A 26,982-nucleotide genomic window follows, 5' to 3' on the forward strand; every position below is an offset into this window, starting at 1 on the left:
TGTGGGGCCTGCGTGTTACGTGGCACCCCTGAGGCCGAGTGAAGCAGCTTACTGCCTTAGCACGCACAGACACGTGTGGCATCTGAAAGTTGGCACAAGCAGACGGGCTGGAGCCGGTGGCTGCAGCGAGGCGGCAGCGCGTAGAGCTCAAGGCTCGCTCGTTCCTCCCACGGCTCATGCTGGCACACCAATACCCGCACGGGACCTTTCCGCCCACGGCCTGCTCCTGCCTGCGGGGGCAGCAACCGGCTCCCGGCCACCTCGGGCTGGGCCGGGTCGGGCTTGAGGGCTGGCCCCGCCCCTGGGCCGGACCGGGCCGCCCCCGCCGGGGCGGAGGGAGGCGTGGGCCGCCGCCTGCTGCCGCCGCGGGGACTCGGTGGCGGGCTGCTGCTGGCGGCGATTCGTGTCCCCGGCCCGGCGATGTCCGGCGGGGGCAGCCGGCGGCGGGCCGGCCCCTCCTGGCCGAGCGCCTTCTCCCGCTTCTTCGCCAGGAGCCCCCCGCGCCAGGAGGCGGCGGCGCCCGGGCGGCCGGCGGGCGCGCACAGGTAGGGGCCCGGGCGGCACAGCGAGGTCGGTTTCGCTGCCTCCCCCTTCGCCCCCGACCCGCCCGGGGAGCGCGGTGGCCGGGACGGCAATGGGACGTCGCGACTCAGGCGGGCTGAGCGAGAGGATGTGGGGCGGAAGGGAGAAGCCGCGGGGCCCGGCCGGGGGGGCACGGGGCAGGTGGGGCCCGACCTCCCTGCGGGGAGTCGACCCTGGGGAGAGCGGCTCCTTGCGGAGCCGGGGGACGGGGACTGCCAGCGCCGCTCCGGGCTGCTCCGTTGGTTGGTCGGTTGTGGAGGTTTGGGGTTCGGCTCCTCGTTTTTAATGCAACGCTACTTCGGGATGGCGTGAGGCGAGCCGGATGCGGGCTGGAGTGGACTGCGAGTCTCTGGGTGTGCGGAGGAGTTTCCGTGGGGGCTCAGTTCAGTGAACATCAGCGCCCGGTCCCAGTGCGGGGCGAGCAGCGCAGCACTGAGCCCTACCGGCAGGGAGCCCTGCGCTGGGGGTACGCGGGGACCGAAGGCGGCCGGGGTTGGGTGCTCGCTTTCCTTCACACCCCTCAGCGTTCCCCGGGCTGCTCTAAATCAGATGGTAATGCAATATAAATATTACTGGGGTGTTTAAGTCTCCATGCAAAATATGTGGCTTCTGGTAACCTGGTTGTTAATAAAATATATATATATATTTTCCTTTTTAAGTATAGAGGGTGCTAACGAGATGAAAAAGTTCTGCAACGTCTCGTGCATTTCTTCCTCTTCCTTTTTTTTTTCTTCTCTTTTTTTCCCCTGCTGGCTGGTTTCTACATGTAGATAGGAAAGAACCACAGATAAAGTTTCCTTCTGCTTCTTATGTTTTGTTATTGGCCTGAGTGAATGAGCGTGTTTTTGTGGTGAGGAGGTGTCAGCTGGCAAGGCCTCATTTCCTCAGGTGTACAACTTATTCATCTTGCTTTCAGCGTGCTGGTTTTAATCATTTTGAGTCATTCTGCACATGTTTGTGTCTACACAAGCAAATAAGGAAACTTTAAGGAGGTATCTTGGTGGTTCTTTCTCACCACTCATGAAAAATTGCAGAGTTATGTTATGCTGACTACTGTATGCAGTCTTCTTAGATGGTCATGTAAATGGATTGTGAAAGATTTTAACTTCTTTTTGCTTTGCATTTGATACACCAGCACATTGCCAAGGATCCACCAGCCTTTTACAAGCACTGATATTTTTATTTCCTGAAAAAAAAAAAAAAAAAAAAAAAAATCAGGAGTGATGCTATTGAATCAAGAGCACCTTCACCATTGAGCAGTATGGCATCACACCTGGCAGGGTGGTTGAGATGTGGCGGAATGTAGAGGCTTGAAAGTGGCTTGGGACATGAAGAGGCAGCAACAGAGGTATTGTAGAGTCACTAAGACTGGAAAAGACCACTAAGATCACCCAGTCCAACCACCAACCCATCTCCACCATGCTCACGAACCATGTTCCCTCAGTGCCGCATCCTCACTGTTCTTGAACACCTCCAGGGACAGTGACTGCACCACCTCCCTGTGCATCCTGTGCCACTATCTCACAGCTATTTCAGAGAGTAAATTTTTCCTGATATCCGACCTGAATCTTACCTGGCACAACTTGAGGCCATTACCTCCCATCACGCATCCTCCTCACCAGCTGTGGCTGGGACTAAACAAAAAAGTCTAGTGGTTGAGGGGAGTAGGGTGATGCCGGTTGGGTGGTTTGTGAGCAAGATATGCTATCTGCGGTGTGTCCTCGTGGTAGACCTGCAGCACATCACTCGGGGCTGGAGCCAGTTATCTTCATGTAAATCACAGTTTCATTTCCTGCAGCCAATAGCCCTGCCTTTCTCAGGCGGTCCCCACCAGGTGTAAGAAGGGCTAGGCCTCCTGGCCGCCTGTATGACCTTCCCACACAGCGTTAGCTGCAGGGCAGTCACTACCACGATTCCTCTGGAAGCAAGCAAAATTCCTGCAGCTCACAGGAGCCCAATTTGGTATGTTAAAGAGCTTTTTTGTTGTGCCAGGCTTCGGGCGGTGCATTCACCTGGAATGCTGACGCTCTCGTCTTTGGTTTCCACTGACAGCCTTCTCCATAGATTAGCGTAATTGCATACATTAGCAGTGCCAGGCTGGAGTGAGCGGCCCAGGTTGGCTTGGTGCACTGCTTCAGTGAACGCTGGGTGCGGAGGAATGGATTGCTAAACAATGGGAGAGCTGAGGCTGCCTGTGTGTTTGTTGTTCAGGTGTGGAGGGCAGGAGGCGGATGGGAAATGTGCCTCCTGAGCAGCCTTGTCCGAACGTATGCACCGTGGTGATTAGTTTCCTGTTCAACGGTTGGAACGATGCATGTTGGAACAAGATCAAATCAGAAGTGTGTAGCATGAAACTTTTGTGTTGAGATACTGTACCTAGTGCTGTTTCAGAACAGCAGAACTACCAAGGAGAGGGATCAGGAGGTGGGGCGCAGTGGTATGCAAGGCCACATATATCTGCAGTGTATCTGCACTGACCTCCAGAGAAGTGCATCATGCTTCATGTATCCTATGCAGAATATGGCTTTTTTTGTAATTTTTACAAGTGTGAGGAGATAAGCACATCATGTCCAAAAGTCATTCTTATTTTCCATCAGCAAGTGTCATGGTGGCACAAGGCAGCAGACGTCTGTTATGATTCAGGCTGCTTTTACATACAAATTAAATAAATGTGAATTATCCTTCTCCTAATGCTCTGTCATTGCTTCTTGCTATTCTCAATAATACAAAATAGATATTGGTAACCGCAGTGTTTGTCTTGGGGCAGTCTGCATCCCAAAGCTGGGAAAATCCCATTCGATTTTTGTGATTCTAACAGGACTCTGATTTATTCAGTTAGTTATTAATGCAGGTTTCTATAGGCTACCTGGATGAAGATACAGCTTTTACAAGGCCATCTCTTGCGTATTCTTTCAGGGCTGCGCAGCTTCCACACCTTGGCAATTGTCCTGTTGAAAGTGAATGTGACCTGTTAGGTCTCCTTAGAAACTGTCTGGAGGTGTTACGTTTCACCAGTTGCTTTAACCCAGAGCTACCATCAACATCTTATATATAGTTTGTATTTTATATTGTGTAGCAGATTCATTTCAGGTTTATCTTTTTCCCTCTAAGTGCCATTAGTTGGTCAAATAACTACCAGCACAAGCGAGCCTTTGTTGGGATTGTCCAGATACTTTTTTTCTGCATCACTGAAGTGTATCAGAAACATCAAACAGGGAAAAACAACCTTTTATTTAGTTTCAGAGGGCCTTTTTCTCTCTCTCTTTTTTTTTTTTAATTGACATCATTGTTCCGTTCATCCATTAGTTTCTAACTAAGAGCTTTCAGAGGTGGAAGAACGTTGTTTATACTGCCTAAGGAGAGATTAGAGACTCCCTTTCTTCCTCTGGGCTTGCCAGTCATTGTTCCTGTTTATAAAGCGCATGTATTTTTGTAGTGGTTTAAAAAAAAATAAATCAAATAAATGTATTTGGGAACTACCAGGAATGGCTTGAAAGGGGTGTAATGCATTTCAGACTTATTCTGCCAGCAAGGCTTTGGATGCCCCCTCCCTGGAGGCATTCAAAATTAGGCTGGATGGGGTTTTGAGCAACCTGATCTAGTGGGAGGTGGCCCTGCCTATAGCAGCGAGGTGGAATTAGGTGATCTTAAATGTCCCTTCCAACCTAAATCATCCTATGATTCTGTTTCTTCTAAACTTGCTACCTCCTGTCTGGTTTTGATTCATGTGCTGTTGGCATCTTAGAAGAAATCCATTGTTTGCTGGGGAAAAAAAAAAAAAATCTCTTTTTTTCTCATTAAGACGCTCTTCCTTTCAAAAGGGAAAGTGAAATTTTATTATTACTCTTATTATTAAATTCCAGCTTATTTGTGAATGTGCAGCAGAGGTGATGGTTTATGGAACCAGCAAGGGAAAGCCTCCAGTCATTTAGAAGAACTCAAACTTACCAAAGCAAGGCACGTTATGAGAAGTTTCAGTTCACTTATGTTATGTTTGACCTTCTTTCCATTTCTTTTTATTTCCTTGATCTTTCTGTTGTGGCTGTCATTGCAGAATGATTCAAAAGTGAAGCAAAGACCCTGATTCAGCAGATTATCAAAGCGGTTCCCTACACTTATAAATAAGTAAATGTTCTGAATCATGCTACAGTGGGGCCTCGTTTGATTAAAATTAGGTGTAGATGTCAATGTCTCATGGGAGTGAGACCAGGAGGAGCAAGTCCAACAGCTGGCCTTGTGATTGTGAGACACTTCCTAGAGGAAATGTTAGTGGAGCATTAATTATAATAGTAGCACTCCTTAAAAGAAACAAACCTACTTATTACGTGTTAACAGTGCTGTCTCCTTTCAGTTATATTCGTAATTATTGTCAGATTTTCAGAGTATCTATGAATCATTGGTTCTAAGGAAGTCAGTCCCACAGCAGCAAAAACTAACTCGTCGGTAGGTAGACAGAAGACTCGCAAGTGGGGAAAAAACAAAACTCAAATAGACTGCTGCATTTCTGATCATCAGAACTTCTCATAGAGATGAGAACCCAACCAATTCTGTTTTCTGAGAGTTTTTTTGGACTGTGTGCAGTTGAATATGTGCTAGTGTGCTTCTGTGCTTCCAGACAGTAGCAGTGCTACATTGCTTACCCTGTAGGATATTTTCATAAGGATGTTACCACATCTGTTTTTTCTACTGTTTTAATTTTCATTTCATTTCTAAAGTCTCTTGTACGGATTTCCACTAACTTTACAATATTATATGGTGTTGCTTTTGAGGGACTCGCTGTGTTTTACTGGTGACTCCAGCATCTTTCTTTTATTTTCTTTTCCAGGTTGCTTTTTCTTAGTGCCTTCTATTATAAATTTAATTAAACTCTATTTGCCAAGAGGAAAGTAGGTACTACTACTTTTTTAATGTCTTCCATCTTATTGTCATTTGTAAGCACATTGTTGACTCTCGGCCCTTCAAGTATGTGCCTTTTGAAAGTAATTATATAATAACCTGTCTATTTTCTGTTAAGTTGATAATTTTAACCTTAAATAGTTTCTGAATCTGCTTCTGATATTATACCAATTCTAATATGTTAGCTGCCAGAAACATATTTATTTCATAAGCATGCTGAAAACTTGACTGAACCTCTGAGGCTAGCAAATACAGAGCAGATTCTATATTAATGTTTGTTACTATGCTTGACAGATGCCAGAAGAAAAACCGTAGCGTAATCTGGTATAATCCTACTGCCCAGTGTTGAAGTAGGCCCTACTCAGGAATGTTTTTCTTTCTTTTCTCTACCTTTTGTTTGGCTGCTGAATTCCCTCACGTGTAGAACAGATTAAGTTATTCATCAAGGGATATCAGGGGCCGTCATACTTATTTCACTTAGTTCCAGCCTTTTAAGTTGAAAGGGACTTGTTTGATGTCAAGAAATGGTTTTTGCAGTTTTAACATACATTTTCTCTGTAAAATGTGTCATTTGGTACTTTTATAATATCTTTATTTTTCACGGGTGTTTTTTTTTTTTTCCTTTAGTTTGCATTTTGAAAGAGGATTAACAAAATCTCTTCATTTTGTACTAACACATTCTGTAGCTCGCTTAGTGTATGGGAGGCAGCAATACTAACACAGGGCATGAAGCTGACCTAGCTTTACTGTGCATCAGAGCAAAAGCAGTATGTAAACAAGCAGCATAAACAGGTCTGAGAGGAAAAAATGTTTCAGTAAAAACCTCCTAAATTGCTTAAATGCTCTCTGTAATCAAACCAGTTTTCAAGTGGGATTGTTTAATTGAATAGAATGTTTTATGCTATTCCAGCACTTACATTAGTTGGTTAATTTTAACACTTCTTTTGCCTGAGTTCATCCTCCTTTTGCTTCCCTTTTCTTCATCCTTTACCTCTCTGTGGCTCCTGCTCCTTTCCTCCCCGCTTCCTTTATTTGTTTTAAGTAGTTGCTTTGCTTTCCTTTCATGTTCTGATCTCAGAATCACTGGCTTGTTTTTAGAATTTCCATTTATCCTCATGGCTCCTCCCTGTGTGCGTGGCTTACACATAAGCACCAAAGTAGGAGCCAGAAACATTGCATTTAAATTTCTGTGCTAACACTCCCTCTCTCCTCAAGACAAGCCCTGAAGGCCTTGTCAGAAACTGGAGTAAGGCTTCATCACCGCTGCTACCATTTGGTTTCTGTGACCGGTGTTTGCCTGGGGAACCTGGCTGTGAAGTTGGCTACAATTTATCTTTTTGAAGCTTCTCCAAAAGAGCTGTGTTGTATTTTCCAAGAGTGGGGGGGAGAGATAAAATAGTTCTGTGGTTGTTGCTGTTTTCTGTTAAAACACCAGCATCTTTATTTTCTCTTACAATGCTTCTGTACTTTGACTGACATTTGATGCAGAAGGCTGTTTGTAAGAATCTTCATTGCTTTCTCCCCAAGCAGAGATGCTGGAGATGGCATCTTCTTGGCACTGGACTTTTCAGTAATGTTTGCCTTTCAATTTGTTTAACAGATGTTATTCAACGTATGCGCCAAAAGTTTGACTCTTAAAAATTCTATAAACGCTGTTTGTAGATCAGGTTTGGACAGTTCTCCAGGCTTCACAGGACATGAATGGTTTCACAGGTGTGATTTTAGGATCTAGAGCAAGGTGTTGGCATTTCAATTATGCTTTTATGTCTATTCTGTTTGGTTGGATTAAAGGGGAAGGATTGAAAAGTTGATTTATCAAGTCTTCCAGGTGAGCTGTGAAGTTAATAAATGTGATGTTGATCCTAACATTGCTGGAGGATGGGAACTGTCAGGCTTGATTTTGTTGATGAAACTGCTACTTTAGTTGATAAACTGCTGAAGTAGCAACTTCAGGCTCTTTAAGGCATCTGACCTGATACTGGTGCTTCAGTTAAAGTATTCACAAACGTAATGGTAGCAAGACAAACTAAGAGATATGAAGAACTGGATGTGGAAAATAATTTTCTACTTCTTTTATGTAAAAAAGCTTATTTTTTAATCAATCAATGCAATATCTCTACAAGCAATTTGAAAGAAGAGAAGATTGTATTTTGGGAAGTTTGCAGATGAGTAGAGTGTATTTTTCTGGGCATTTCCATATAGATGGCAATGTTGCAGAAACAAGTGAAATTGCATTGAAGTGGTTGGCAGTCACTGAACGGGAGCTGCCAAAGCAAAATGATGGCTTAGATAGAAAAAGTGATTCTCAGAAGTATAAATGTCTAGTGTAGTGAGTCTAGTTAAAACATCCATGTTTTACTATGAAAAAGGTACCAACAAACTGGAAATGGCTCTGAAAATTGCTCCGGAACAATCTGATGTCTGGAAAAGCTGCCTCACAGAATAAATTTGAGTAGCTCAATAGCATTTAGTTTGTCTAAGAGTAGGTTTTGAAATGATAGGATTACGGATTTAGGCATGGCTTTGCCTCAAGGTACGTAACTGCAAGGGAAATCAGAGCTAAGTGCTTCTCATCACCGCAGACCGTGACTTGAGAAAGGTAGATGTAGGTTGATTCCATAGAGGAGAGATGAAGCTTGACAAATTTGGACTGGCAGGCCTATGTTTTAGTAGTGATTTTGTGGATTTAGTGGTAGTAAACATGGGAAAGTGTTTTTATTTTTTCTTTACAAATACTGTAGATTTTCCATTGTTCACTGTTTTTGTTGTGTTTTGTTGTTTTTTTTAATTAAAACTACAGGTGTAATTCAGGTCTACATCAGTAAGATTTTGTGATCTAGATTATTTGGGAGGCCAGCTTTGATAATCATAGTGGCAATTATGTGTGGCAAGTAGGGCAACTGGTGTGTATAATAGAAAATGTTACTCAAAGGTCTGAATTGTCTAAGTCTTCTTTATAATTACCACTTAGAAGCAGGAGCAAAGAAAAAAACAGTACTTGCTAACCTATAGCTTTTTGCAGATGTATCATACAAGTTCATAACTACTACTGGTCTGTTCATGTGGTTTGAGAATCCCTGTACTGTGCTGAAACTTCACAATGACTTTGGTCTTGCGCATCTATATTTGATAGTATTACTTGACTCACAGTTCTCTTCTCGTTCGCATTCTTCAGGGAGGCTCACTTAGCTTTGGTTTAAGTTAATGGGTGATCACATTTTCTTTAGCAACTTCTGTGTTCTGTAGGGTCTGATGTTTTCTCAGGAGGTTAACACTGAATGTGTCACTGTCTTAGCACTAAGTAAAACTGGAAAGAAGTGATGACATCATGACCAAATGCAGCGTAGCTTTGCAGAGAGGAGTGCTTTTTTTTTTCAGTGTGAGGTAAAAGGCAGGGGTCAGAAACTAGAGTCATGTCCCAGAATTCTGAAATAAAGAAAAAGGTAAGAAAGGAAAGACAAAAATTACATTGGCTCATGTGATGACTGTGTTGGAGGACGAATTGTATCAACAGTACCAAAATGAAGATGCATCATCTTGAGGAAAATGTAAAATAAATTACTAAATACATGACTGAATGGGTATCACAATCAATATCATTAAACATAGAGAGGTCATGCTTAGTTAATTAGTGTTGTATCAGCAAGGCCAAATGTAGTGTCTTAGGGTTGCTTGGTATCCTATGACACATTTCAGGTTAGGTGTACTAATGCAATGACAAGTCCTTTCCTGAAATGGCTACTGTTTTTGTTTTGATCTGAAAGGGAGCACAGTTAAAAATGGGCAGTGTTAACTTAATGCAGTGTCAAGGAGGGTTTGGCTGTGTGGGGAGTCAGCTGTTCCTGGAGAGAGGCAAACTGGTAGCGCTCTTGCTTCTCTGGCAACATCTTTTTACATCTTGGCTTCATAAGAAGTAAATTCTGGACCCACAGTGTTGGAAGTGACTTCTGTTTGTACAGTTGGAGTATTCCCTGGGGTGGGAGCAAGAGGCAAGGGCAGCATCTCTAAGTATTGTCATGATGTTGCGTGAGTTAAGCTTTAGCCAGCTGTCCCTGTTTCTTTAAAGGGTTGCCCATTAATTGCTCCATTCTCAAGCAGGAATCCACAGCAGGTACCTTGTAAGAGGAGAGTAAAATGCCACGGCAGTTAGCTTCAGTTTAATAAGCTTTGCATCTGGTCATTCTTATCACAGCGCACACATTTGTGCTTCATCGCACTTACATACTGCCTGTAGATTGTTTTTTATCTGACACAACATGTCCACAATCTGCTGTGTGCATAATAGGGGTGAGGTTAGCTAATAGAGGAAGAGAGGGTGGGCTTTTAATTTGCAAGTTCCCAGGGATTGTTGCAAAGAACAAAGCTGGAGGAAGCAGACTCCTGGTGCTGCACAGAGATGCTGCGAGGGCCTTTTGAACATGTAATTGTTTATAATTGTCTTGTTCTGTTTTTAGAGACAGTTGGAAAAGATCTCACAAACCACATACTTAAATTTGCTCCCCTTCAGCTTTTTCTTTATTGACTCCTATCCTTCTTATGTGTTAGCAAAACTGGATTTGAATACTTGTCTACTTTTCTGTGTTTTGTGTGAGCGACCTTACCATATATGTATGGGGATATAAACATTTTTTTTCACCTATAAGACTCTGTGACCTTTCCTATGTAAGTGTTATGATTAAAAACTTGGACCAAAATCTGCTTCTGATTCAGACACCACCTGTCCTGGTATTACGGAAAGGTCAGAACAGATTTGCAGCAGCAGATGAACAAAAAGCATTAGAAAATCACACACAGAGAAGTTTGTGCAGAACATACAGGATGGGATCTATTTTAACTTGTGTTTAATCTCAAATATTTAAAGAAGTGACACTAGTTCAGGATGCATTCTGGCAAGATAGTAGGGAAAAGCAGCAAGATAGAGGAAGAAATCTCTCTGCCTTCACTGAAGATTAACCCATCTGTGTCAGATGCACCAACAAATGATGAGAAAATGCATGTCAGGCAGAAATAGCAGTAGGAGGGCAGTAGATTACTTGAGAAGCAGCCAAAAAGCTTAGATTCTAGTCTTAATTTTAACAGTATCTTTATTACTCAGGACAAATTATTTGTTATTTCTATGCCTTCTTTTTGTTATTGTTTATAAAATAAAAGTTGTATCTGCCTAAATTCGTAAACAAGCAGTTGCAACCATCTGTGAATGACAGCCTGTATGGGTAAAGTCCACAAAAGCACGCTGTGGAGGGACAGAGAGGTTTTCTTTGGTATCAGGATCACACTGTGCTTGTTCACATCCCAAAAGTGAATACAAAGTGGACCCCAGACTTGAGATATGTGCAAGGAGTCCAGGCAGATGAGAGGGCTTTTGGAGCAGCGGTTGTCAGCAGGGAGAGCAGTGTTCTGAGCAGACCTTGCCACCTTCCTTAAGGGAGGCGAGGAAGTTGTGACCCTCTTGTCACAAGATACCTTTATTGGAAAGGCAGGAGAACCCTTCTGGGGCCAGACAGTAAGTTGCAAGGCAGATTAGTTTTAAGAGCTTCTAGGGCTAATTCTTGTCAATATTAAATCTGTGGTCTCTCTTAGTATTCTATCAGACTGGCTGTATAAAAACAGCGCTTTGGGAAGTGTGGAATTGTAGACTCATGAGAATCATCATCTTTGCTTGAGAAGTGGAAGTGCTGTAGCCCTGAGAGCTGGCTGGCTGATTTAACAAAGTGATATGGGTAGCTAACCACAAACCTATATTTCAAGGTGTTGAACAGGGGGTAGTACGCTTGCTGCCTGGTGTGGCCAAAAAGGCACTGCCCCAGAGAAGTCTGAGGCAACCATGGAGCCTTGTGGAGGTGACCTGTTAATGCAGATGCAACCCAAATGTGTGTGGGGTGAGCCTGTACATATGGTCAATCTGTAGCTTTCAGTTCTTAGCAAAGGCATAACAATTCTGTGGTAATAATATCACACAGTTAACATTTATAGCAATTATAAGTATTAGCCTCTTCTCTCAGGTAACAGTGATAGGATAAGAGGAAGTGGCTTCAAGTTGGATATTAAGAAAACCTTCTTCTCAGAAAGAGTGGTGATGCAGTGGCACAGGCTGCCCAGAGAGATGATGGAGTCACCATCTCTGGAGGTGTTAAAGAGCTGTGTGGATGCGGCACTGAGGGACATGGGCAGTGGGCATGGTGGGGATGGGTTGTCAGGAGGACTGGGTGATCTTAGAAGTCTTTTCCAACCTTAATGATACTATGGAAACTGAGCCTTAGCTCAGGTGACCAGAAGTAGCCCTACAGTGATGTGAGCTGCAGGAGCATGTGCCTGCTGGTACCTGCCTGCTCGCTCCAGGTGTGGAGACTTCTGTTTCTCCCTTATGTTTATCTAAGTACATGGTGCTACTGGAGCCCTGCTGAGCTGGGTTGGGGGTGGGAAGAGGTTGCTAAGGTTGAGGAAGAAGGTGTGGAATTTTCCGAAGCTTGCTCTGCTGACAAAGTCAGCATGTGGGGGAACTACACCCTAAAGCAAAAGATTCAGGAATGTAGAAACGCTAGAATATCGGCCATGAAGGGGAGTGGGCAATGGCTTCCAAGTTTATGTTTGTTTAATGCCGGAAAGTAAAGTCTTTATACTTTTTATTATTATTACTATTAGTTGATTTTAAGATGCTTATCCGCTGTGCTGAACTTTTAGTTTCGATGCGTACTCTGGAATTTCATAGCAAGCAGCCTCAGCCTGACCAGTGAGGAGAAAGTAATATGGAGATGTATTTCAAACACAAAACAAAAAGTAGGAAAGTGCTGAAAGGATTGGGGAAAGGGGAACAGAACATGAAGGAAGAATATGGGCAAAGCAAAGTGGTAAAAGAACTGGATATAAATGGTCTCTGTTGGTAATACTTAACAGAAGTGAACAGTGCTTTTTTTTCTGCAGTAAAGTTACATAGATAGTGATATGCTGAAAGCAAGAAGAATGCCTAATAGATATCAGACTTGTTCTTCTGCTTGTAGTATGGAGAACTTCTGTACTGAGTCAGGTGTATTGGCATCAGGAACAGCTGTGCAGATCCAAGATTTTTTAATTCTCATGTAAAGATAGGAGGGAGAAAATAAGTTACGTGTGTAATTTGTACTTTGGAGCATTTTCCTAGTGTGCCAGGCTGCACAGAAGTGTTGAAGACATCTCCTTCACAAAATACATAAATGGCACAAGAAATTAACAGAAGAGTATAGTAATTGATTCGCTCTGTGTTACATGGAGGCAAATAAAGACAGGACTTTCTGTGTTACTCTCCCTGAAAAAGCATCTTAGTGTTTTTGAATGTGTTATGAAAGATTACCGGAGGTGCTCTGGGAGTACATGGTTCTATAATGAAGGGGATCTATAAAAGACAGGAAAGAGCTTTTCTTTTCTGTTTTGAAGCGGATCAGAAAGATCTTAACCTTTGCTGCAGGAGCATTCTGTTCTCATTTTGGCTCAGGGAAGCTTAACCCTGAGCAGCTGGTAGGGAAATCATCATATTCTTGGACTGAATGTTCTACTCTGTGTGAATGTTAACGTATGCTTAGCTGCTGTACCTAATGCACAATTGGAACAAAACCTTTCTTTACAGAAGTCCTACTGGGTCATGCTTACCTGTGGCTTTACAGTCAGAGGTTATGGGGTTACTAGTCTACATCCAAATCCTGACAGAATTCAATAAAATGTGAATAACGTGTTTTATTCTTTTATTTAAATAGCTTTCTGCTCATCTCTTCACATAGTTAAAAACATAATGGCTTGTGCATTTATAAATAGCAAAGCTAAATTTCTAAAATTAACAAAGAAGGCTGTTTGAAGTGGTTATCACTTCACTGCAAAACTGAACATTTCTCACGTGCTAAATTGATATGGTGATAGGCAATGCAGGAAGTGATCTGTCATTAACATCCTCAAATGTTTTCCTTTATATAATTTTGCTTTGTAGTTGCATGTAGCGTGAAGGTTTTTATTAAAATGTTTGCTGCTGGATTGTACTTAAGGATGGTTATAAGAATCAGGGCAAAACAAATGTTCCCCTCATTCCAGAGATGGGATTCTGAAGAATGTTTTGACCAAGGTAAACTGGCTATAAGGACATAGGAGACTTTGGACTACTAACATTTATAATGGACAGTGAGTGTTGCCTTGGTAATTATGACACACCTGATGTCACCTTTGTAAAACTTCTTCTTAATTTGCTTGCAAACCCCCCATTAGGTATGTTCATTGTTCAGTAAAGTTTTGATAAATCTGATGGCTGTGATTTGTGATGATTCCATCTGCCCTGAGCACACCCCATTTGACCACAATCCTTAGTGTAAGGACTGTGAATGCCTTCTAGCTGCACGGTGGTTGTTGCTATGCCAAGGAATGCTGCAGTGGGCAAGTCATCAACTATGCTATTTTTTTTTTCCAGAAAAAAGTTAACACGTATATACATGAAATTTGGGTTTTTTGTTTTGCTTTGTTTTGTATTTTCAGTTGGAGAACAGCCTTAGTTACACTATCTGCCATTTCTGAATGCTTGAGTTATGAATATGTCATTATGATGTGCAATAGGTACTTTGCTTTCATTTTAAGCTTTTTGGGGCATGGCTTTTTCAGTTGCAGTGTATGCAGAATATGGCTATGTTTTGGAAAACATGTTTTTTGTCCTTTTAAGTCAATGCTCTTTTGTGTTTAATTTGAATCTATTGGCTCTCAAGTACAATTGAATAATTCAAGTCCTCAGTGTTGCAAAATATCTTTGTTTTTCAGTTCTGAAAACAAAGGGAGTGAAGCCATAAATTTAAAGAGCAACCAAAAGGAAAGCACAACTCTTCCTGCACTTTTGAAGGTATGATTTCTATTTTACCAATACTTAATTGAGCTAAGCCTGCTGCATTTGCTTGTGGTTCTTTGCTAAGTTTTGAGGTTAGAGTTATTCGTGCACTGTGAAGTAGCACGTAGTTGCTGTATTCTGGGTTAGGATCCATTATGCTACGGTTATGCATGTAAAAAAGGGAGACTGTTCATACTTCATGTTACTGAAATAAAGTTTGTGTATTTACTTACATGAAAGGAGTGGAAGTCTAGTGCCTATTCTATATGCAGTCAGCCAGTAAAGGAGGAAGTATTTTTATCAAATGATGGTTTCAGGCATTCCCCTAAAGTACTGTTTCTGTATAATTTACGACTATCTAACCAGCAAGTGTTTTTCTTGATGTTTCACTGGTTGCCAACCAGAGCGTTCTAAGATCTTTCTGCTGAAATACTTGCGCATTGCCTATTCTTCACCAGTGCTACCCATGTTAATCATGCTTGTCTTGTCCTGTAAGCATTCTGCTGCAAAAACAGACATGTTTCCATGTGATCAGAATTTTGTCCTGTGAGTCATTTGACACAAAGTGGTAGCTGCCCATAAGGTTGTGTTTAGATTTAGTCAAATATCATAAATAGTTATATAGAAGAATGGGGCCTTGTGATACAACCCTCTTCAGAATAGTTGCTGTAACATCATGCCATGTGGAGTCATTCTAGCAGTTTATTTGCTCTAACCACTTCTTTTGTTCTCGTTCCTTTTCTTAGTAGCAGGGTAATACGGATAATTTTGTGAGTTTCCCCAAAAGGACATTGACTAGTTACCCAGACTCCTCTGTGGATGTAGTAGACTTCTTAACAGACTGAATCTGAGGTTTTCATCCTATGTTGCCTAGACTAAGCACTAGCAGTGTATGGGGAAGTGGTCTTTTTCCTATGTGACTTGCAGTGACTGTATAGTGGCATCTTTGGTATCTAGGGTCTACTTGGCTTAGTTTTACCAAAGCGTAAGAGGCATCTTTCCTCTCTTTTTTTTTTTTTTTTGTCTCACCATTGAAACTTTTTATTTGATTATGTTGTCTTAGATTTATGTTTGGCAATCTAAAGAGTTAGACTGTGTGTTTCATTATCTATTGAAATAATACCTGGCTGTTTGGCATTGTATAAGCTTTAGAAGGAAGGTGCAGCTTTCAATTACCGGAATATGCTGGCTGTTTACACATATTGAGTGCTTCCTGTCTTAACTTCTTTCCCTTTTTCTTAAGTTGATCAGAAATCTTCTGATACGCTTTAACAGTTTTGTACACATAGTAATAAGTGCTCTTAGCTCTATAATTTTATCTTTTGTGCACTGCAATTACAACTAGTTAGCAAGAAGTGGTCCCTGTCAACCCTTTTTGGAATGGATAAAATCCTTTCTTTTCCTGCCACTGTTCCCTCCAACACACACATTTTTGATAGTGTCACACTGTTCAGTGACCGACATTGCTCAAAATAGCATCTTGTACAAAGATAACAAGAATGTAGCTGAACAGTTGAAAAGAAATGGAGTTCCGTTTCACTTGCAAAGGAAAATGTATGATATAGAGAAATCTTCCATTTTCATTCACTGAGACATCAAGGTAACTATTCGAAAAAAAGATGTCGTGTAGTTACCAAATGTACTTCGTGAGGAAGTTTAAGGCTGTCTATCTGCATTGGTGTCTTTGAACCATGTCCCTTCTTACCCATTTCAGGTGAATAGTGACTACAAATTGATACCATGTTGAATCTGTTTGCCACTGAGTTAATGATCCATTGTGCTTCTGACAGGCCTATATGCTATGATCTAATTTTTTTTATATCCATTGGCCATCTCAGCAGAAGGCCAGAGCTGGCAAAGAATCTGTAAGTCTCTGTCTTAACAAAGTCAGACATTTTAATTGTAACTGACTGGATGACTAGAGCTGAGAACCATCCTGAGCTACCATAGCTCTTCAGCTGTTCTGAAAGCTTTACGCACTCTTTTATTCCCTTTGATGAAATCTTTAGCTGTGTGGGAGAAAAAGTTAATACCTTAGGAAAATTTTATGTTTATGTGCCAGGATGATGTTATCAGTAGTCATTTGATCGTCTTTTAAAAAATGTGATTGAAATATATTTACTACATTTGTTCATTGCCAGAATGTTCACCATAGCCTGCTACTGTTTATTTACAGATTTTATTTGGCTTCTGTTTCTTTGAACTAGAGCTGTAAACAGTGTAAATGCTCCATTTGAATGATGTGATTGTTGAACATAAGGCTGCGTGGCTGTAAACACGTCTTGTACTTCATGTTGTCTTTGCTCATCATCTGTGTTGCATGGTGTCCAGTGTGTGTTAGTGTATCTTTAGCCTCACTTTTAGCACTGCAGGGACTTTGTTTTTGAAGGGAAAATTGCAATTCTGTTTCCTGTAGAGGTCCTTGAATACATCCTTCCAGTTTCTGGCAATATCTTTAAAACAGAGTTCTGCAAATAGAACATAGGTTTACTAATTGAACTAATGCCACTATTGTAGTGAGCTGCATGCTGTTGAATGTATACTTAGTATAGCTTTGAGGAAATCACACAGCACTCTTGCTGGTCATGCTTGTGCCGCAGGTCTAACCTGGGTTTCTGTGGTATTACTATATAGTAGTTACAGCTCCAGTGACTGGTGCTTGGGTTACCTCCATGGCAGTGAGTGGTTTCAGTTTCAGACTATCCGTACATGAGCTTCTCAGCCAACTGAGGCTTTGCTTTGGCAGTGTAGGCAGATGGCCTTGCCTGACAGTCATCCCCAGACATCCTTCCTGTAACAGTGCCTGGAAGAAAAATCATGTTCTCCTGTGATTGATCAGGAAAGAGTTCTTAAGCAACTAGGCATAAGAACTGCCTTATGAGCTTTGCAAAGCAATTGCGAAAGTTTGAGAAAGGAGATACAAATAGAATCTACTGAATGTATAATTTAGTCTGCGGTATTTTGATAGCATTCAATATTTTATAATTTATCCCAGAGGCTAAAGCCTGGATCGTAATTGCCTCAGTTAACTAGAAACAGAGATTCTCAATTTTCATAGAAAGCAGAGGCAGAAAGTACACCTCTACCCCAAGGTGAGAACACGTTATCTGTCATACTTGATAGAAGTTTGTCTAACTTGTTCTCAGAGACCCCCAGGGATGGAGATCTCGAAGATCTCTACAACTTTGTCATCAGACAACTGTTCCACTGATTTCTTAAACCTTGTAATTAAAAAGTCATTTCTCAGCATCCAATCTAAAGTTTCCTTGCTACAAATTAAACCTTTTCCTAGTTGTCCTATGGTAAGTATTTATGCATACTGTGAATATTGAGAAGAGATTGTTCTGAAACAATCTCACATTAGTTTCATTTTGGGTTAGAGATGTCTGTATTTAAATGGTAGATGAACTATTACAGTTTTATGTCAGCGATTCCAATTATGTGAGAAGGTGTAGCCAGATTCCTCTTGGAGCTGCAACAATAGTTAGCTATAAGGATATATATATTTATTTCCCCCTTTGCTATAAGAGTGGTCAAGTATTGACAGAGATTGTGTAAGAACGTTGTGGAATCTTTCACAACGTTCACAATTGTCATGGTTTAAACGAAAATCCACCTGCGGCGGTGACAGGGGGCTGTGAGCCCCGCAGGGGCCCTAGGCCAAAAGGAAAAAAAGTTAATTAGGAAAAGGAAACAGCGGCAGCGATCTAAGGAGGCACACTTATTTACTAAATACTATATCGAAATACAGGATAACACAATATAATACAATATAATTGAAAATTGAGCAAATAGTAGCAAAATAGTAGAGAGAACGAGTCCCGAAACCGAGAGGCCTGCTGTAAATCTAGGCGAAACGGTGAAGGCTCCCACACACTCCCCTGAACGCCAGAACTCGAAAGACGTCAGTCTAGCCTGCGACAGAGATAATATAGAGTCCAGGTCCCGTGACCCATCTCTGACCGTGTTGTTCTCTGGGAGATGTAGTCTTCTTCTGTAAGTTGCAGATTCAGTAAAATTATTCATGCTTTATATGATGTTATGATGTGGAATACTGATAGTAAAATTACAAAATTATTAAACCATGACAACAATTCAAAACTCAGCAGTACCTTGAACTTAGTGAATCCACGTAGCTGTTCTTACTAAATGTCCACAATTCTGACTTCATCATTAGTTTTAAATTCTGAGTAAAGAAATGAAAATTAAGCCAAATGTCATAGCTTATCACATTGTTTCCTTTAGCATCATTTTGTTTCGTGTTGTTTTTATTTCATATGGTATGTTATGTAAGTACTGTCTGCATGCTTGCTGAATGCCCTCGCTGTAGACCCAGTAGAAATGAAAGAAATGAGTCTTCGACTTTTGGGAGCCAAGGAAGCTGGAATATTGCTGCCAACCATGAATTTTTTAAAAACTGAGCTGCTTTTAAAAAATGTAGCTGTCGCTGCCCTCAGAAACAAAATAAAATCAAAACATTTTTTTGGAGCTCATATGATCTCCTGTGGAACCCAACAGCAAATCTTTTCCTCTTTGGCCAATGTTTAGTCTCTCTTTGGAATGAGATGTTATAGGAGAGTGCATAGAATCTTCTGTTTGCCCAGGACGCTTTGTTAAGTAATGGTATTATGAGCTGTATGTTTTTGGGAAGACATTTCAAGATCACACTGCCTGGTGTCCTGGTAAGGTCTTTTGTCATACCGGAGGTTTTTAGAAAAGATGATCCTGAAACATGCTTCCTTTTTTGCTACTCTGGTTCTTCAAGGACTGTGAGCAACTTCATTTCGGGATGGATGAAAATACAACGGGCTTAGACTTTGCTGAGCCTGGTGCATAGAACTGCTGAGGAGACAGAGGAGACAGATGAGGAAGAGAGTAATGCCAGAAGCTATAGCCTGCCATTAGAATTTAAGTACATGGGGAAATCATGCTGTCTCACCCTGTTCCCAGTGTACTGCCTACTTGTTCGTGCTTCTTTAATCATTATTGTTATTTTTTTAAATGCTGAAAAGGTGAATTTGATCTTTTTTTTTTTTTTAATTTATTTTTGAATATCAGGAAATGGCCAAGTAAAAGAGTAAAAATCATGTCATGACTGTAAAAGCATTTTAATTAAAAGGCAATGAATGGAAGAGTAGTTCTGGGAGAACGTAAGGAAAAGCAAAAAGACCATTTAAATCCGTTCTTCGTGGCTCATAATAGACCTAATCATAACTGGGAGATGTATGTATATTTATACATTGAGAAATGAGTGCCAGTTCTTACTCTTCAATCAGTGCTTTAAAGTAATTTCAGGAGGAAATTCAGAGAGAATTTCTGAAATAACTTTAAACTATATGAACAGAGTTTCTTAAATTTTAACATACGCTTCCTCATTCTAGAGGCTTTCCCTGAGTTGGAATTCACCATGAAGGTGACCTCGCAGAAACTTTATTTAAAACTCTTTTTTTCTTCCTTATTTGAAACCTTTGTGCTTACCACCCTGCTTTCTGTTCATTTGTCAGGAAAGGTATCTGAATATCTCCTCAGATTTTATGCAGGTTTCAGAACATCTTTGTTTTGTCTTTTCTTTCATCATCTGACAAGTGAAATGTGTTAAGGTCCCCTCGGTGTTTGAAAAATTCAAATGGATAAACAAATTTTAGAAGTCCCAGTGCTGAACTTTCAACAAAGGCCGTCATCCTTCCAAATGTTAAATAGTCATTGAATTTAACTAGATGCATTTTAAAAAAAAAAAAAAAAAAAAAAAGCAAAACGTAAATGGTTTAACTAAAAAGTCCCTCCTGCTGTTTAACTTTTACATCTAATTATGCTGTGATTTCATTAATTTTTAATTACTCTTTTAGTGTTTACATGACTTGATTATTTTAATTTTCTTTTTCATGTCAAAACAAGCAGAGAAAGGAGAACATGGAAGGAAAACTTTGCAGTGTGAGAGAGTCAGGAGAGTCAGAAGGCTCAGAGGCTCAAAGCATTGGTTATTTGTGGGAAATACAGAACCCAGATTTAAGTTGAATCCCCAAAACTTCCAGGACTGTCTTTGTTATTCTTTGTTTGCTTTTTCCTGATTAGTTAAAGCTATTATTTAGTAAGGACAAGCAGATTTTTATAATGCTACGTAGAGATCTCTTGCATCGTGTCCAACTCCACTTTAATTACTGGTATAATGAAAATAAACAAACACAACACTGTGTCAGAGTTGTTTCTGAGTCTATTTCTCTCATGAGCATGAGCAGCATAAAACTCTTAGGAGATCTATTTATTGTGTGTTTTGTTGCCTGATAGTTCCTTTTCCTGATTTTTTTTCTTAATGCTATGACTGTTTGTTTAAATGACTCTTGTTCTCAGTCTCTCCCACTACATCCAGTCCTTTTTTCATCAGGTTTGCCATAGACAGTAGGGACAGTTTGCATGAACTATGTTTGGTGAAGAGGCTCAGGGAAGAACTTACCATGCTCTACAACTGCCTGGTTGTGGTGAGTTGGAGTCATCTTCTTTTGCCACATAACTAGTGATAGGATGAGAGGAATGGCCTGAAGTTGTGCCAGGGGATGTTCAAGTTGGATATTAGGAAACGTTTTTTTCCCGGAAAAAGCCATCAAGTGCTGGAAGCGGTGGAGTCACCATCCCTGGAGATGTTCAAGAAACGTGTAGTACTAAGGAACATGGTTTAGTGGGGAGATGCTGGTGGATGGTTGGACTAAATGATCTTGGAAGTCTTCTCCAACCTTGGTGATTCTATGATTCCCTATTGTTTGAAAGTGCCTAACTTCTTTGTCTTGTGCTAAAAACATGCGCCTACATTATATGGCTCAGTGTGTCCCACTCATTGCAAATCAAGTGGAAGATTACAGCAAAGACGCTACACCCACCCAGAGAAGGGAAGTCTGCTGAAAAACATGGAGCAGAGAGTCATCATGGGAATGTACTAATCTGTCAGTAGCCTGAACTATCTCCATGTCGATTTTGTTTAGTATACAAGATTTGCATGCAGTAGAGCTGTTGAGATCAAATGAAATGCTCGGAAATTGTGAAATTAAATGTGACCATCGTAGCTATGTTGAAAGCTCAAAATTAGGCCTGGGAACATTGTTAATTTTCCAAAATGCCCAGCATTTTCATCCAACTTGAAAATCAGTGACTCGGTGATTTCTGCACACCACTGAAGAGAAATTCTGGAGTAGTGCTGCAACCATTTCTTGAATGAGCAAATTGTTGGGGTTAAATGGCTGGGTTAGGATCCTTGCATGTGGATCCTGATGACTGGTTGTCTTCTCTTGCATCAGTGCTGTGGTGAAACGAGGTGGTTAGGGTGCAGAGGTGCATCCGGTGGCCTGTGGGGTGTTCTCCATTGGCAGCTTCCCCCACAGGAAGACAGACAACGTGTGAGAGGTCTCCAGGCAGTTCTCTTGAGCTGCTGCTTCATAATGAGCATTCACTCAGTGAATGAAACCCAAAATGTCTCGCTGCTGTGGCTGGGAGCTAAGCCTTTGTTCATGGAGATCAGTGTTTTAGTGCTGTTAATGTTTTCATTTCATTCACTTGTTAAGGCAATAAAAGAGGTTGTATTCCTGGCAGACTGACACAAACCCTGCCAAATGAGAACCTCTGGCAATTTGAACTTCTGCCACTCGGCTGCCAAGAGGAGGGCAGCTACCAGGGCTGCTGGTTGCAGCATGCATTAGGGGCTGGGCAGGCCTGGCTGGCAGAGCAACCCCTGTTCAGGTGCAGCTGGGTTCCGCACAGCAGCAAGCCCTGTGCCTGTATGTAATTCAGTTTGGGGTGTACCTCTGTGCCACAGCCAACAGTCAATTACAGGCTGGAAAATGTACCTGTCTGCTGCTGAATAAATCAGCTCAGATAGTCATCAGACTTGAGACACATATTGTGGGCTTGTATGTTAAGTCCAAGCTGACAGCACTTCTCGGCAGTGGTTGCTGAGAAGTGAGACCACAGCACCTGACTGCAAAGTAAATACAGCTTTGGTTATCACTGCAGCCTCTTCAGTCACCTGATTAAAGCTGCAGTCTTGTTTACTGCTCTGCCAAGTTTCCGCTCCATGCCAGCCCAGTTGTGTGTGAGATCACAGGACCATAGGGCGGTTCTGGTTAAAGGGACTCCAGGATGTCATCTGCCTGGTGCCTCAGGGTTTGCCCAGTGAAAACTTGGAGTCAGGAGTTGCTAAAGCGATAAAGACTCATGAAAGCTTTAGATAGCATGTCACAAGCAGGGGAATTTGTGGAGAATGGAAGGGGAAGTCAAAGGGCAGACTGATCACAGTCCATGTGTGAAGGGTGTCTCCATAAAGACTGCTATGATAGGAAAGCTTATATCTTTCCTTGCATCAATGAGGATCTTGAAGGTCGTGAGGACAGGCATGTTTCTACCCAAGAGCAGTTGTGTGGTACACCTAAGAAGCTGCTTAGGGTACTGTGGCACTGCAAGAGGATCTTTTTATACTTTTGATCAGTAAAACGGAGTGTAACTAGTTTCAGAGTCAGTGGTGTTCTTCCACCATTGTAAATATCTGCTCAAGTTTAATTGCGACACAGATGCAGCTGTTCTGCTGAGATGAACTAAAGGCCCAGGCTGCTGAAAACTGGTGGGACATACCAGGGTAATAATCTCTCTGCATATACCCAGCACCCTTTCTGTGTTTTCCTAAGCTGGTGCTGTCATAGGCAAGCTCAGAGAATGACACTGGAGATAAAAGTGAAAGTTATCGTGGTGTTGCCTTCTGCAGTTGCTGTCATACAGCTGTGTTGTTCAGGCGCTTGTGTCTGAAACCTCCTGCTGTGTTAAGGCTTACTGGATTTACAGGTCATGCGCTTTAGTCTGATTAATTTGAATATGCCATTATCCTAAAATGCATACTTAAAAATCTGAGACAGGAACAGGTTTTTCTGAGCAACATCTAAAAGGCGTTTCAACTTGGAATTGAAATTTTGTGTTCAAATGATAAAACGTCAATAGCTGATGCTCTCCTTTACAGCAAAGTGGAACAAAGAATAGAAGGTAGAGACAATAGGATTGATTATATTGAAGAGAGGGAAGAAGGATTTGCATAGGTTCTATGTTGGGACTTAATATCCACATGTATCATCAGCTGTGCATGGTGTAAATGTTCTCCAGGGCTTTATTATGTGAGATACTCCTCATAGTTAAAAAGGTATGGAAGGACCCTTTCATATTAAAACTTCCTGTTCTTTTGATTTAGTAGCAATTAAGCAAGGAAAGGAAGATTAAAGAGCAAGAAAGTCTAAATAAATTTCTGTTTCTGGAAACAGAGACTACAAAACAGCTTTTCATGCAGGATATAAATTATGCTTATACTTAAGAAGCAGTGTTTTGCAAGCATAATGTCTCAGTGATGCAAGGGGAAGATTTCAATATGCAGAGATTTAGCCATGCTTGTAGTCTCAGTTCCTAGTAGAAAAAAAGCATTCCTGAATATAAATGTCTTAAAAAGAAAAAATAAAATACAATAAAAATGGAGATAATACTAAATAGTTAACAAGTTTTGAATGTAATATTTTCTTTTACGGTTAATACATTTAGCTGTTAATTTCATATTGTAGTAATTATGACAAATGTTTATAGCCTTTAACAGTTACGTCTGCTGAGGAAATAAAGTTTGTATGTGCTTCCAGTACTGGGATACTCTTCTAAACCTGACAAATTTGTGTGAATCAGAACAAGGGACAAATACCCATCCTCACTTAAAGTTAAATCAAAAGCTGGTATTGAGCAATGCTAAGAAGCTGATTACAGTAAAACATACAAGTTATCATCAAATTTTGGAAATTAAACTTCTTGTTCTTGTTTTATACTGCTTTCTACAAAGCACTTCGTTCCTAAGCGATAAAGTTAATTAGTCAAGTGATTAATCCCAGATTTATGTGTTAACTGGATAGTTTGTCTAGTACTAAAGATACCAGCCAGCACTATGGCACTCCTGTAAGCTGCTCTGTCTTCTATCATTTCCAGGCATGGGTCTGGATAGAGTTGACTCAAGATTCGGGGCTTTTTCACTTTACACAGATGACTGCATCTCTTGGTGACACATGTGCAGCTAATTTATGCAATATATGGGGAAGCAGGTAGGGTTTGTCATGGGGAGGTGGGGCCAGAAGAAATGTCTAACGTTTGACTGAACTCACTGTTGAAAGTGTAATAAAAGTTTAATGTAGGTAAATGTCTTACCTGTATGAATAAAATACAGGTTGTATGAATTTCTCAAGGCACCTTAATACCTTTTAATTTCTGTCTTCATGTAAGGAATTCAATTTTCAGCACATAAATCTAGTCATTCAGTATTAAGCAATTGCATCTTCTGTCTGATGAAAAAGGTGACAAAATATTCCTTGAAGATTAAAGGCTACTGCCCCTTAGCAACACTAGTTTTAATAAGTTGGTGTTCCTCCAAGCATGGACAAGGCGGTGTTCGTTAAAACACTTTTTTTTCATCATTGGCTTGATCCTAGATGCAATCTCAACAATTAAGCCTACTTGCTAAGTTACTTGAAATTCATCTATTTTCAAGTTGAAATAACATTAGTAAGATAATAAATATAGTAGCTTTCTGATTGGATTGGATACTCATATCCACACATTGGGTAGGTGTTTTCCAATTTGAAATAATAAGCACTGTCCAGTGATATTACTGACACATCTAAAACTTACACAGGACTTTTTGTTCACAATTTCCTTTCCCTGTCCTGCTGAGCCAAATAGAGTTCATCTAAGAAAACCAGGGATAACTTTATTCTGTTTTAAGAAACTGGCTTGAAATTACAAGAATAGTATTGTAAAGGTGAAATAGGCAATGATGGCACATAGCACCCTCTGCAAAAGCAGGGGATGGAAAGGATTGGAGGGGAGGTTTCCAGCATCTCTTCCAGGAGGAAAAATGAATGGTGGTTTAAAGGAGATGTTGACCTGTGTTAGTGATAATTATTTTCTGTAGGTTATAAACTCCTCTTGTGGACTGGGTGCAGGGAAGCTTTGATGCATAGGACTTCAGCTGTGTAGAAGAGCGTGGTTTGAGGTTGGTAAGCTATGGAGCTATGTTGAGCACAAATAGATTTGGAAGTGCAGTTGTGCGATTACCTCTGGAGTTGAAAGGATTATCAGAGTCTGCAATGGGAGTCACTGAGTGTAGCAGATAGGATTAAGCTTTGGCACAAGTTGAATTTTGTATTCAAATTCTGTTCATGATTCTTATTTTTCTTTTAAAAGAACAGGTTACTAAACACTTATGACCGTGTTATGCTTGTGTTTTGCTGTTGTGTGTTTGTATGTATTTGCAAACCGAATAAGTGCACAAAGCTTTTTCCATGGGTCTGCGCTTTTTCAGTCTGCTTTTAAGCACTTAATGGTACACCTGAGTTGGAGTATAACCTGAAGGAAGAAGAGCAAGTCTACTAGGTTGTTGCGGTCCTCCTGGGTCCAGAGTATGCCCAGTCTACAGGTGTGTAGCTCTTGACTCCAAGCACTGAGAAGAATTGAAAGTTTCAGGAACAATAAGAAAATCAGCTGTCTGTCTGTCAGTACAGCAGTGTATCATTTACCTTATATGATCTGTTAAGAAAGCGCTGCTAAAAACAACTTACTTTTCATTTTAACATTATTATTTTTTTAGGCCTAATCTCATAATTCTCTTGTGGCAGGGCGTATTTGTCAGTAAATAATACTGGACATGTGCTTGTGTTAACTAAGAAACTCTCCTGCTTATTTGTAATAAAAGGGCATGAAAACTCTTTACTTTTTCCTTCATTGTTGGTTTTTTCTTCACATTGAAGTAACAATTGTTACTTCCCTTGTTCTACCTCCACAGCAGCTGCCTTGTGGTTCTTCCAGCCTGTGTAGCCCTCTTGGCTTTTTCATATGTGGAGAGAAGAGCACAAGGGTTTGGTTTTAAAAAGAAATTTCAAAAAAACAGATTTGCTTGGAAGCAAGTAAAAAATAAGAAATTTGGCAGTGCAGGGAAATGACAAGAAATGTTGCCTTTATCTATCTTTTGATTTTATTTCAGGTTTATCCGAATGAAGAAAAGAACCATTCCACAGAAGAACTTAGCAAGTCTGATATCCAAGAGGAGCTGAAAAAGGCTAATAGCCTTCCTAGTTTGACTCCTGGAAACAAAGCAGCAGATAAAGACAAGCAACCCCGAGAAGGTTTTTTTCAGTTTCTTGGAAGCTTGTTTAATCTTGCAACAAAATCTTCTTTGGTAGACTCTAAACCACCCGCCTGCCAAGATGAACCCAACAGATGTGAAAAGGATTTACAGAACACAAATACCCTTACAGAGGGCACGCAACCACAGCACCCAAAAACTGAAGAGCCTGTCTGTTCTACGACTAGAATAAAAGAGGACTCCGTAAATAAAGATGACACGATCTTAAATAACACTGGGAAAGACAGCTCACAGGATCAGCAAGGAGGCCGGAAACGATCTGCAGATGTGAAAAAGTAAGTTTTGTATTTTAATACCAAATTACAGAAAAGCGTATGTGTGCAGAGAACTGTGGTGACTAAGTTCTGTTGGGTGGAGGGCAGATGCCTGACATTTCCAAGAATGTTTTGGAGTGTCCCTGACTTAACTTTGTGCTAACCTCTATAGTAAATGCCATACATAAATGGGGAGAAGTCAACTTCTACAAAATACAACTTTA

At 41.0% G+C, this 26,982-nt stretch overlaps 1 protein-coding gene across 5 annotated transcripts in view; it reads left to right on the top strand.

Moving 5' to 3' along the window:
• The first annotated feature begins 313 nt into the window (after positions 1-313).
• The window catches only part of CRYBG3 (crystallin beta-gamma domain containing 3), an 89,390-nt gene continuing 62,721 nt past the window's right edge, over positions 314-26,982 (top strand). Inside the window, exons 1-3 of one of the 5 annotated variants that reach the window (XM_015878946.3) lie at positions 314-545; positions 14,245-14,323; positions 26,343-26,779. In XM_015878946.3, the coding sequence (XP_015734432.2) occupies positions 421-545; positions 14,245-14,323; positions 26,343-26,779 (641 nt within the window). In that variant the 5' untranslated portion in view covers positions 314-420. Of the gene's footprint in view, positions 546-13,533; positions 13,636-14,244; positions 14,324-25,748; positions 25,779-26,342; positions 26,780-26,982 lie in introns of those variants that run through there. The other 4 variants (XR_014938426.1, XM_085526369.1, XM_085526363.1 and 1 more) reach the window with 4 other exon arrangements.

Source organism: Coturnix japonica, chromosome 1 (assembly GCF_054131305.1).
Source record: "Coturnix japonica strain WE chromosome 1, WE-NBRP24, whole genome shotgun sequence".
In the NCBI taxonomy this organism is placed as follows: Eukaryota; Metazoa; Chordata; class Aves; order Galliformes; family Phasianidae; genus Coturnix; species Coturnix japonica.